General features: G+C 44.9%; 2 protein-coding genes across 2 annotated transcripts in view; one reads left to right on the top strand and one right to left on the bottom strand.

Moving 5' to 3' along the window:
- The window catches only part of LOC105894073 (guanylate-binding protein 1-like), a 19,499-nt gene extending 9,048 nt beyond the window's left edge, over positions 1 to 10,451 (top strand). Inside the window, exons 9-12 of the mRNA XM_031579519.2 lie at positions 1 to 4; positions 7,654 to 7,756; positions 8,592 to 8,785; positions 9,982 to 10,451. The exon at positions 1 to 4 is cut by the window's left edge and continues 209 nt beyond it. Of these exons, the coding sequence (XP_031435379.1) occupies positions 1 to 4; positions 7,654 to 7,756; positions 8,592 to 8,785; positions 9,982 to 10,224 (544 nt within the window). The 3' untranslated portion in view covers positions 10,225 to 10,451. The remainder of the gene's footprint in view (positions 5 to 7,653; positions 7,757 to 8,591; positions 8,786 to 9,981) is intronic.
- Positions 10,262 to 12,500, bottom strand: part of phf11 (PHD finger protein 11) — a 7,947-nt gene continuing 5,708 nt past the window's right edge. Inside the window, exon 6 of the mRNA XM_042702973.1 lies at positions 10,262 to 10,265. Coding sequence (XP_042558907.1) covers positions 10,262 to 10,265 — 4 coding nt within the window. The remainder of the gene's footprint in view (positions 10,266 to 12,500) is intronic.

Raw genomic sequence — 12,500 nt, 5'->3', positions numbered from 1 at the left:
CCTGGTAGGAACAGTGTGTGTGTGTGTGTGTGTGTGTGTGGTTATGTGTTTGTGTGTGTGTGGTTATGTGTGTGTGTGTGGTTATGTTTCTGTGTGTGTGTGGTTATGTGTGTGTGTGTGCAGTTATGTGTCTGTGTGTGGTTATCTTTCTGTGTGTGTGTGGTTATGTGTCTGTGTGTGTGAGGTTATATGTGTGTGTGTGTGTTTGAATATGTGTGTGTGTGTCTGTTTGAATATGTGTGTGTGTGTGTGGTTATGTGGTTGTGTGTGTGTGGTTATGTGTGTGTGTGATCTAATATGTGTGTAAATAACCCCATATAAGGGCTATTATTTTGAGTTGATTGCCTATTTTGGATTTGCCTTATTGATCTCTGATATGTGCCTAAATTATAATGTATTGTTTAAAGAATTTATAGAGGTTTTATGCCACCTTATCTCTTATAGAGAATTAGGACTTTTATTTTGACAATGTAAAAAGGTATCGCAGATCTCGTTATGTGTTAATGTAAACTTCTCAGTACGGCTACAGATTTAGTTAAGGACGGATGCACATAAATATATTTGAAAAGTTTAATGGTTTAATGGACCCGTATGAGGCCAAAGCTCTTACGGTGGTGATAGTTTCCCATTTTATTGAATGTATGAAGAAGAAAGAAGAAAATAAAAGAGTAATTTCACCAGCAGTAAGTTTCACGCCACTCTATATACGGGGATCCGTTACAGTAAGAGCTTCACCTCTCCAGCTAACCTGCTGGATCTAGGACTACAACGGACGAAAAGGATAACTTATACGGAAGGCAAGGAACACTTTTACGGACGAAAAGGATAAGGGCAGCGGTGAATTGAAGACGGTGTGAAGACGGACAAAGGCTAACGAAAATGGAGGGAATCGATGCTACTCTGCGCGGCAAGGATAAAGAGCAGCAGATTGAAATCCTTCAAAAGGTAATTCAAGAATACAAGGAAATGTTTGAAAAGGAAACAGAACAAGGAGCTATTAGACAAGAACTAAAAGAGTCTTTGCAAAGCACACAGAAAATTCTTGCTGAACTGTTAAGCGATGAAGATGATGATACAGATTTAGCTAGACGTCCTGAACGGGCGCGAGTTCATACTGAAAAGATGCTAGCATACCGTGAAGAAGAACAGAGCAAACGGGAAAAGAGACTTGTTAGCCTTTATGAACAATGGAAAGCCCAAGCTCGTCAAACACGTCAAGAACTAAAATCTGAGCTAGCAGAAAAGCGCCTGGCATCCCTAGCAGACAATTTAGAAATAAGGAAAACGAATATTATGAAATTGTATGATGAACTGAGAGGGCACGGCACGCCTGATACTGAGCTAAGGCGCAAGATTGATGCTTGTGCTGCAGTAACGAGTGATATTGTAAAAATATTGAATGAGAGACTGACTGGCGTAAATGGAGATTATGATGCAGAACATGAAGGACGGCGCTTGCGTGAGCTACTTGAGCCTCACTATGCCCGGTCCATTTATGGCTCCTCTGCCTCAGTACAGACTGGCAGTCATCGTTCCACGCACTCAAGTGTTGCAGCCAAGCGAGCAGAAGCAGCGGCGGAGTTAGCTGCTAAGGAGGCTGAATATAAGATGCTAATGGAGGAAAAGATACAGAAGGAAAAAATCCGAGCTTTAGAGGAAGAACACAGGAGGGAATTAGAAAAACAGAAGGCTGAATTAGAAAGATTGCAAGCTGAAAAGGACTTAAAGGCTGCCCAAGCCAGACTTGAAGCATACAATAGAGAAGTTAAAGAGGAATCTGATGCCCAGTCCTTTAAGTCATTTCATGACCCTATGCCACTCAGCTCCTTTCCCCCTGCCACAATGCAACCTCGCACAGCTGTCACTCCATCTCCTCCATTTGATGTATCCTGCCTAGCACAAGCTGTTCAGGACAGCATTTCTGTTAACAGACTTCCAATGCCAGAGCCCACAGTGTTTAATGGCAATCCAATTGACTTTGTTGAGTGGAAGGCTTCATTTATGTCACTTATAGATGGAAAGAACATTCCCACTACCGATAAGCTGCACTACCTCAAGAGATATGTAGGTGGCTCAGCTCACAAATGCCTAGAAGGGACATTCTATCGTAGTGACAGCGAAGCTTACAGTGACGCTTGGAACAAGCTCAATCAGAGGTATGGCCAGCCGTTTATCATTCAAAAGGCCTTTAGAGAAAAGTTATCCAACTGGTCAAAAATACAGTCTAAAGATGCTGAAGGACTGAGAGATTTCTCAGATTTCTTAAATGCCTGTCTGCAGGCCATGCCCCATGTAAAAGGTTTAAACATCCTAAATGACTGTGAGGAAAATCAGAAGTTGATGCGGAAACTGCCAGAGTGGATAGCCTCAAGATGGAACCGGCAAGTGACATTGCGTCTCACGGAGGGAAAGGATTTCCCTAGCTTCAAGGACTTTGCCAAGTTCATGTCTATGGAGGCCGAAACCGCCTGCAATCCAGTCACTTCTTTCCTCGCTCTCCATTCAGCTGAATCTTGTCAAGACAAGTGGAGCACAAGGGTAAGCAAAAGAAATAAAGCCAGTGCCTTCAACACACAGACAGTGGTGGAAAGCAATAAGCAGACAACAACAAAGGAAAAGGTCAAGACCCCTTGCATGCTATGTCAGGATAACAGTCACCAGCTTTGCAAATGTCCAGACTTCATGAAAAGAAAACTGGAATACAGGAGGACGTACGTCAAAGACAACAGACTGTGTTATGGATGTCTAAAACCCGGTCACAGCGCAAAGGAGTGCCGGCATCGCCACACATGTGACTCATGCAAAGGACGACATCCCACATGTCTTCACAATGATGGCTACGGAAAAGGTGAAAACAAAGAATGGCCAAGAAGGGAAAACTCTGCGCAACGCAGTGAAACGGAACCAACACCTGCTCTGTCCCTCAATGTCAACAGCCAAGGTCAGACAGAAAACACCTCCATGATAGTGCCAGTGTGGGTGTCGAACGAAAGTAATCCATCCAGAGAAAAACTTGTGTATGCCCTACTGGATACACAAAGTGACACGACATTCATTGAGCAAGATGTAAGCAAAGAACTGCAGCTGACTACTTGCCCAGTTAAACTGAAACTCACTACCATGATGGGTGAAAATATGGTCTTTAAAAGTGAACGGACATCTGGTCTGCGTGTGAGAGGATTCAATTCCACTATGCACATCAAACTGCCTCCTGCATACACCAAAGACTGCATACCTGTGAACAAACAACATATACCAACGCATGAAACAGCAAAAAGATGGCGCCATCTCACAGCAATTGCAGACCAAATACCGCCTCTCCTTAGTTGCGAAGTGGGGCTACTGATAGGCTACAATTGCCCAAGAACTCTCGTACCCAGACGGGTCATAACAGGGAAGGATGACGAACCCTTTGCCATTCTTACAGACTTAGGGTGGAGTATTGTTGGCTGTTCAGCACCTCACTCTGATTCGCAATTGTTAAACAGTCACTGTCACAGAGTAACCGTGAAGGAGCTGCCTGCAGTGACTCCAATGGATGCAATCAGAATTCTCGAAACTGACTTCAGAGACACTCAAGGAGATAACAAAACAGTCTCTCAAGAAGATTTGATTTTCCTTGACAAATTAAAGAAAAAACATAAAGACAAACAAACATGGACATTATGAAATGCCCCTCCCCTTCAGAGAGAGACCATGCTTACCTGATAACAAGCAGCTTGCTGCTGTGAGGCTCAGTCACCTGAAAAGGAAGTTCATTGCAAATGAAAGTTACAAGAAAGACTACATTAACTACATGAAGGACATCATTGAAAGGGGTGACGCAGAGGAGGTATGTGCTGAGGGCACCTTTGGAGAAAAATGGTTCATTCCTCACCATGGTGTTTATCACCCCAAAAAGCCTGAAAAGCTGAGAGTAGTTTTCGACTGCTCGGCAAAGTACAAGGGGAAGCAGCCTCAATGAACACCTTCTCCCAGGCCCAGACATGATAAACAGTCTGACAGGTGTTCTCATTCGTTTCCGGCAGCACCACACTGCTCTGATGTGTGACATAGAAAAGATGTTCCATCAGTTCCATGTCTCAGAGAATGACCGTGACTACCTACGCTTCTTATGGTGGAAGAACGGCGACCTAAGCACACCTCCCCATGAATTCAGAATGACTGTCCATCTCTTTGGAGCCGTATCTTCACCAGGGTGTGCAAATTATGGATTAAAGCAGCTCGCCAAAGAACCAGTCACACACACCCATTAGGGTCACAGTTCATTGCCCAGAGACTTTTATGTAGACGATGGCATCATTAGTGTTGAGCTCTGTTGAAAAGGCCATTCAAATAGCAAAGGAGGCCGTGAGCTGTGTGCAAAGGGAGGTTTACGCCTTCACAAATTTGTGTCTAACAACTGTGCTGTTCTCCAGAGCATCCCCTCAACAGAACACGCCACAGACATCAAAGCAAAGGATCTCAGATTCAATGACACAGCCTTAGAAAGAGCATTGGGAATATACTGGAACATCGAGAGTGACTGTTTCACCTTCAAAGTTGCACCAAAGAACCAGCCCGCAACACGGCGTGGCATCCTGTCATCTGTCGCCTCCATATACGACCCACTGGGCTTCGTAGCTCCATACCTCCTCAACGGAAAGAAAATTCTCCAGGACATGTGCCATCAAGGAACAGGATGGGATGACCCAATTCCAGAGCGACTGAAGCCACGGTGGGAGAAATGGCAAGATGACCTTGTTAAGATGGAAAGGATACACGTAGCTCGCTGCTACCAGCCAGCTGGCTTTGGAAAGGTGATCAAAACAGAATTACATCACTTCTCAGATGCCAGCACCACGGGCTATGGCCAATGCACATACCTGAGACTGAAGAATGAAAGAGGAGACATTCACTGTGTTCTTCTCATGGGAAAAGCGCGCGTCTCGCCGCTGAAGGTCACAACTATACCCAGGTTAGAACTTACTGCAGCAGTTGTCTCAGTCGCAGTGAGCAATATGCTCAAAGAAGAATTAGGCTACTGTAATGTAGAAGAGTTCTTTTGGACTGATTCAAAAGTTGTCTTAGGCTACATAAATAATGATGCTCGCCGCTTTCACACCTTTGTAGCAAATAGGGTGCAAAAGATCCGTCATGCCTCAGACCCCAAGCAATGGTTCTATGTACCAACTGACGAAAACCCAGCAGACTATGCTTCAAGAGGGAAAACCACAGTAGATGAGTTGCTTTCTTCTGATTGGTTCACTGGCCCTAGTTTTCTGTGGAAAAGGGAGATAGAAATGCCAACAGAGGTGCCTTTAGAGCTACCAGTCGGTGACCCAGAAGTTAGGAAGGCTCAGACATTCCAGATAAAGACCTCAGAACAAGTTGACCTTGTGGACAGACTGAATACGTTTTCATGCTGGTCTCGGGCCATCAAGGCAGTGGCGCGTCTTTTACGGCGTGCTAGAAAGGTCAAATCATGTGACCTCTCAACAGTTAGTGAGAGACAAAGTGCAGAGCGACTCATCATCAAGGACATACAAAGCCAGACATACGGAGAAGAGATAAAGCTACTAAGCAAAGGACATCAGCTACCAAGACACAACAAGCTGTATCACCTTGATGCTTTCCTGGATGCAGAGGGTGTGCTTAAGGTGGGAGGTAGGCTCAGCCGCTCATCTTTCCCTAATACATTCAAGCACCCAACAGTCATTCCTCAGGGACATCACGTGACGAATCTGATCATCGCCCACCATCATGAAAGAGTGAAACATCAGGGCAAAGGCTTCACCATCAATGAAATTAGGTCCAATGGCTATTGGATCTGTGGACTGAGCAGAGCAGTTGCAACCTACATCCGTCACTGTGTGACATGTCGAAGGCTGAGAAGGCCGGCTGAAAGCCAAAGGATGAGTGACCTTCCTGTTGAACGAACAGAACCCTCCCCACCGTTCACATACTGTGGGATGGACTGTTTTGGTCCTTTTTGGACAAAGCAAGGGAGAAAACAAGAAAAAAGGTATGGGTTGCTCTTCACCTGTTTCTGCTCTAGAGCCATTCATATTGAAATGTTAGAGGACTTGTCCACAGACACATTCATTAATGGACTGAGATGCTTTATTGCTTTAAGAGGTGCTGTGCGACAAATTAAATGTGACCAAGGCACTAACTTCATGGGTGCAAAAAATGAATTGAATGCTGCATTGCAAGAGTTGGACATGAATAGACTGAATACATTTCTCACAGAAAAGCAGTGTGACTTTGTAATGAATGCACCTCATGCCAGCCATGCAGGGGGTGTATGGGAACGACAAATAAGAACAGTGAGAAGCGTTCTCAACGCCACTCTGCTACTCTCCCCTGGTAGGCTTAATGATGCGTCATTGCGCACCTTCTTTTATGAGACCATGGCCATTGTGAACAGCCGTCCACTCACAGCTGATGCTCTGAACAGCCCCAATAGTTTAGAGCCACTTACTCCTAACCACCTGATCACAATGAAATCCACCACAGCCTTACCTCCACCTGGCAAATTTGAAAGAGAAGATCTGTATGGACGAAAGAGGTGGCGCCAGGTGCAGTACTTGACAGAACAGTTTTGGAGTAGATGGAAAAAAGAGTACCTCCACAACATCACAACAAGACAATGCTGGCATAGCACTAAAAGGAACTTGAAGGTCGGTGATATAGTAATGGACGCTGATGACACCTTACCACGAAGCAAGTGGAGACTTGGGACAGTCTCAGAAGTCATCCAAGGCAAAGATGGACTTGTGAGACGGGCCAAAATCCTGTTTGGAGAGAAGGAACTGAACCACAAAGGAGAGCGCACAAGCAGGCCTGCTTTGGAGCGCCCTGTCCAGAAATTAGTTTTACTGCTAGAAGCTGTTTAAGCACTATGCAGTTGTGAAATGTGATAAAGTTTTCTGTGTTGTATAGCCTATACATTTGAAGGGTTATTCTAGTAAGTGGAAATTGTGTGTTTTAAGGTTTGCATTTTGTAAAAACACTATAATTTGGTGGGAGTGTAAATAACCCCATATAAGGGCTATTATTTTGAGTTGATTGCCTATTTTGGATTTGCCTTATTGATCTCTGATATGTGCCTAAATTATAATGTATTGTTTAAAGAATTTATAGAGGTTTTATGCCACCTTATCTCTTATAGAGAATTAGGACTTTTATTTTGACAATGTAAAAAGGTATCGCAGATCTCGTTATGTGTTAATGTAAACTTCTCAGTACGGCTACAGATTTAGTTAAGGACGGATGCACATAAATATATTTGAAAAGTTTAATGGTTTAATGGACCCGTATGAGGCCAAAGCTCTTACGGTGGTGATAGTTTCCCATTTTATTGAATGTATGAAGAAGAAAGAAGAAAATAAAAGAGTAATTTCACCAGCAGTAAGTTTCACGCCACTCTATATACGGGGATCCGTTACAATGTGTGTGTGTGCGAGTGTGTGTGTGTGTGTTTGAATGTGTGTGTGTGTGTGTGATCTAATATGTGTGTGTGTGTGTGTGTGTGTGTGTGGTTATGTGGTTGTGTGTGTGTGGTTATGTGTGTGTGTGATCTAATATATGTGTGTGTGCGAGTGTGTGTGTGTGTGTTTGAATGTGTGTGTGTGTGTGTGATCTAATATGTGTGTGTGTGTGTGTTCCCAGAGAGAGGAGGTTCTGACGGACTATCTGAAGGATAAGAGTGCGGTTGGTGAGAACATCCTGGCCGCTGACCGCTCCCTCACTGAGGCCCAGCAGAGAATGGAAGGTACCAGCAGCAGAATATATTACACCACACCACCACACCACACCGCACCACACCACACCACACCACACCACGCCACACTACACTACACCACACCACACCACACCACGCCACACTACACTACACTTTAGTATACTACTCCCCACCACACTGCACCACACCACACCACACCACAGTATGGTATAGTACTGACTAGTATAGACAGGTGAACTAGAAGAACTCCAAGTGACCTTTGAACTAGCAGAACTCCAAGTGACCTTTGAACTAGCAGAACTACAAGTGACCTTTGAACTAGCAGACTCCAAGTGACCTTTGAACTAGCAGAACTCCAAGTGACCTTTGAACTAGCAGAATTCCAAGTGACCTTTGAACTAGCAGAACTATAAGTGACCTTTGAACTAGCAGAACTCCAAGTGACCTTTGAACTAGCAGAACTCCAAGTGACCTTTGAACTAGCAGAACTCCAAGTGACCTTTGAACTCCAACCGACCTGTGAACTAGCAGAACTCCAAGTGACCTTTGAACTAGCAGAACTCCAAGTGACCTTTGAACTAGCAGAACTATAAGTGACCTTTGAACTAGCAGAACTCCAAGTGACCTGTGAACTAGCAGAACTATAAGTGACCTGTGAACTAGCAGAATTAGTGTTGAAAGTCGGTCACACTGGAGTTGGTCTGAGGAGTCTCTTCTCTTTCCATCATTTCTCTCTTTTTTTAATCGTCCCCTTTCTTTATCCCTCTCTTCCTTCATCCCTCTCTTCCTTCATCTCCCTCTTCCTTCATCCCTCTCTTCCTTCATCTCTTCCTTCATCCCTCTCTTCCTGTCTTCCTCTGTGCAGAGGAGAAGAGGAGACGAGAGGAGGTGGAGCAGCAGCAGAAGCTGCTGGAGGAACAGAACCGCATCCAGGAGCAGGCCATCCTCGACCAGAAGAGGAGCATGGAGGTGAACGAGCGGCGGATGGCGGAGAAGATGGAGGAGGAGCGCCAGAGAGCCAAGGAGGAGCTGGAGCGCGTGCTCAACGCCAAACTGAAGGTAACCAATCACAGGCAAGGGTGCTCAACGCTAAACTGAAGGTAACCAATCACAGGGCCTGGGTGCTCAATGCTAAACTGAAGGTAACCAATCACAGGGCCTGGGTGCTCAATGCTAAACTGAAGGTAACCAATCACAGGGCCTGGGTGCTCAATGCTAAACTGAAGGTAACCAATCACAGGGCCTGGGTGCTCAATGCTAAACTGAAGGTAACCAATCACAGGGCCTGGGTGCTCAATGCTAAACTGAAGGTAACCAATCACAGCAGCAAAGCACAAGCAAGAGAGTCAAAAGAGAAGAGGTTGAGGGAGGAGACACAGACACAGACACAGACACAGGCACAGGCACAGGCACAGGCACAGGCACAGGCACAGGCACAGGCACAGACACAGACACAGACACAGACACAGACACAGACACAGACACAGACACAGACACAGACACAGACACAGACACAGACACAGACACAGACACAGACACAGACACAGACACAGACACAGACACAGACACAGGCACAGGCACAGGCACAGGCACAGGCACAGGCACAGGCACAGGCACAGGCACAGGCACAGGCACAGAATCAGGTTTTATTGGCCAAGTAAGTTTGCACGAACAAGGAATTTGACTTGGTAAAGTGACTCTCAGTGTGTTAACACAAAATATACATTACAACACAATACAATACAATACAATACAAACAGTGCAACAGTGCAACGGTCAAGAAGTTTAAGAAAGTTTAAGAAAGTATATACACAAGGCGGAATGGCTATATACAGTAGCTGTGAAACAGTAGTGCAAAGAAGAAGTGGAGAGTGCGAGAAGTGCAGGGATAAATATATAAATATAAATATATATGCTACAGTGGGTTAGCTGTTCAGTATTGAGACGGCGAGGGGGAAGAAACTGTTTTTGTGTCTGGAGGTTTTGGCGAACAGTGTTCTGTAGCGCCTACCAGAGGGGAGGAGTTGGAATAATTTGTGTCCGGGGTGTGAAGGGTCTGCAGTGATTTTTCCTGCCCGTTTCCTGACTCTGGAGGTGTACAGGTCTTGGATGGTGGGCAGCGCCCTGCAGGAGAGACAGACAGACAGACAGGCAGACGTAGCACAGAGGGGCGTAGCCCCAGGCCAGATCAGTAGGGTGGTAACAGTGCGTGTGCGTGTGTGTGTGTGTGTGTGTGTGTGTGTGTGTGTTTTCAGGAGCAGGAGCAGTCTCTGGAGGAGGGCTTTAAGGAGCGTGCGCGGAAGCTGGAGGAGGATTTGAATAAGCTGAAGGAGGAGCAGAAGAGTGAGGAGCCGCAGGGCTCCTCCTGGCTTGGCACTACCGGAGCGGTGCTGGAGAACGCGGGCATGATGGGCGCCTTCGTACCCGGCTGGACTTTGCCAGCACTGGGCACTGCGGCGGTGGGCAAGTTCCTCGGCTGGCTAGGGAGGGGGAAATAGACTGGGGAGTTAGGGGTGGCCAGAGTCCTCTGTTTCTTCAACTGGAGATAGAAATGGGTATTCAGAGACAGAGTAATACAACATATATACTTCTATTATCAGACAGTTTCCAATTTCTAAATTTTGTTTAATTTTTGAAGCTTTAGCTCTTTGATACTTTTTGATTATATCTTTGCTATCCAAAAGTATGTAGAGTGGTTTTCAGTAAAAGGAAACTGAATTATACAACACAATGGATTCGATTTTAGTTTTGAATTAATCATGATTTATTTCTCTTACGTAACTACACAATTACACGTGTGTGTGTGTGTGTGTGTGTGTGTGTGTGTGTGTGATTTATTTCTCTTAATTAACTACACAATTACACACTTGTATTATATCAGGAATCATGGTACAACAAACAGTTCTATTCTTGACAAGATTGTACAAGGTAGTACATTTATTTGTATTTGTTGTATTTTGAAATAAACCATAAATCACTCAAAATGAAAGAGGCAATTATTTCTGGGGGGGGGGGGGGTATTTTCTGGGAGTGAGGGGTGGTCTCTGGGGGGGTTATGATAATAGATAAGGCCGTCAAGGTCAAATGATTATAGATAAGGCTGTCAAGGTCAAACTATAATAGATAAGGCCGTCAAGGTCAAACTATAATAGATAAGGCCGTCAAGGTCAAATGGTTATAGATAAGGCTGTCAAGGTCAAAGTATTATAGATAAGGCTGTCAAGGTCAAACTATAATAGATAAGGCCGTCAAGGTCAAATTATTATAGATAAGGCTGTCAAGGTCAAATGATCATAGATAAGGCTCTCAATGAGGTCAAATGATAATAGATAAGGCTGTCAAGGTCAAATGATTATAGATAAGGCTGTCAAGGTCAAACTACAATAGATAAGGCTGTCAATGAGGTCAAATGATAATAGATAAGGCTGTCAATGAGGTCAAATGATAATAGATAAAGCTGCCAAGGTCAAATGATAATAGATAAGGCCTATTAGATAGTCCAGGACCAATGAACATATCCATCTGAAGAGAGCCGCACGCGTGCGTTAGTTCTCCCGAACACAACCACCACACGGCTCACTCAATGTCTCTGTCTCACAACCACCACACGCTCACTCAATGTCTCTGTCTTCTTACTGAACACAACCACCACACGGCTCACTCAATGTCTCTGTCTCACAACCACCACACACTCACTCAATGTCTCTGTCTTCTTACTGAACACAACCACCACACACTCACTCAATGTCTCTGTCTTCTTACTGAACACAACCACCACACGCTCACTCAATGTCTCTGTCTTCTTACTGAACACAACCACCACACACTCACTCAATGTCTCTGTCTTCTTAGCGCCTGTCTGAGACTCTAACGTCTCTCACTGGTGTGACGACCCCGCCTCTTCTGGTTGCTGGGCGAGCTACTTGTCTTTGTCGGTGTCTTTGTATTACAGATGCCCAGCAGGTGTGGCCGGCTCGTCAGTTATTCGGATCAGCTTAGTCTGGTGTTCCCAATACTATAAGAGCACATCCCACTGGTTCCATGGGAGATTCAGAGAGAGAGAGAAAGGGGAAACCTTGCTCCCTACGGCTCGCCTCGCGCAATGCTCATCGCTACGTACTCGTTAAGATACAACATCCCACCTAGCCTACTGTCATAGCATACATGCATACACGACAACCGTACTGATTCACGGACGGCCACACATCACAGTAGTTTTGCCTGATAGTGTAATAGTAGTTGCTAATAAACTCCTAGTGTTTTTGGCGTTAACTCTGTGTGTGTGTGTGTGTGTGTGTGTGTGTGTGTGTGTGTAATGGTAGTTGCTAATAAACTCCTAGTGTTTTTGGCGTTAACTCTGTCTGTGTGTGTGTGTGTGTGTGTGTGTGTGTGTGTGTAATAGTAGTTGCTAATAAACTCCTTGTGTTTTTGGCGTTAACTCTCTGTGTGTGTGTGTGTGTGTGTGTGTGTGTGTGTGTGTGTGTGTAATGGTAGTTGCTAATAAACTCCTAGTGTTTTTGGCGTTAACTCTGTGTGGACGTCTGTTATGTGTCATGTCTGTGAGCCGGACGTGACACTGGCTGCCCTTAGACACTTGTTTCAACGTATCCTAAGCACTGGTGGGGCATAGCATCTCTCTCTGTGTTTATGTATATCAGCACATCTCATCTCATCTCTGTGTGTTTATATATATCATCTCATCTCATCTCATCTCATCTCATCTCATCTCATCTCATCTCATCTCATCTCATCTCATCTCATCTCATCTCATCTC

Source organism: Clupea harengus, chromosome 2, assembly GCF_900700415.2.
Source record: "Clupea harengus chromosome 2, Ch_v2.0.2, whole genome shotgun sequence".
Taxonomy (NCBI): Eukaryota; Metazoa; Chordata; class Actinopteri; order Clupeiformes; family Clupeidae; genus Clupea; species Clupea harengus.
This window is presented reverse-complemented; position numbering and strand designations above follow the sequence as displayed.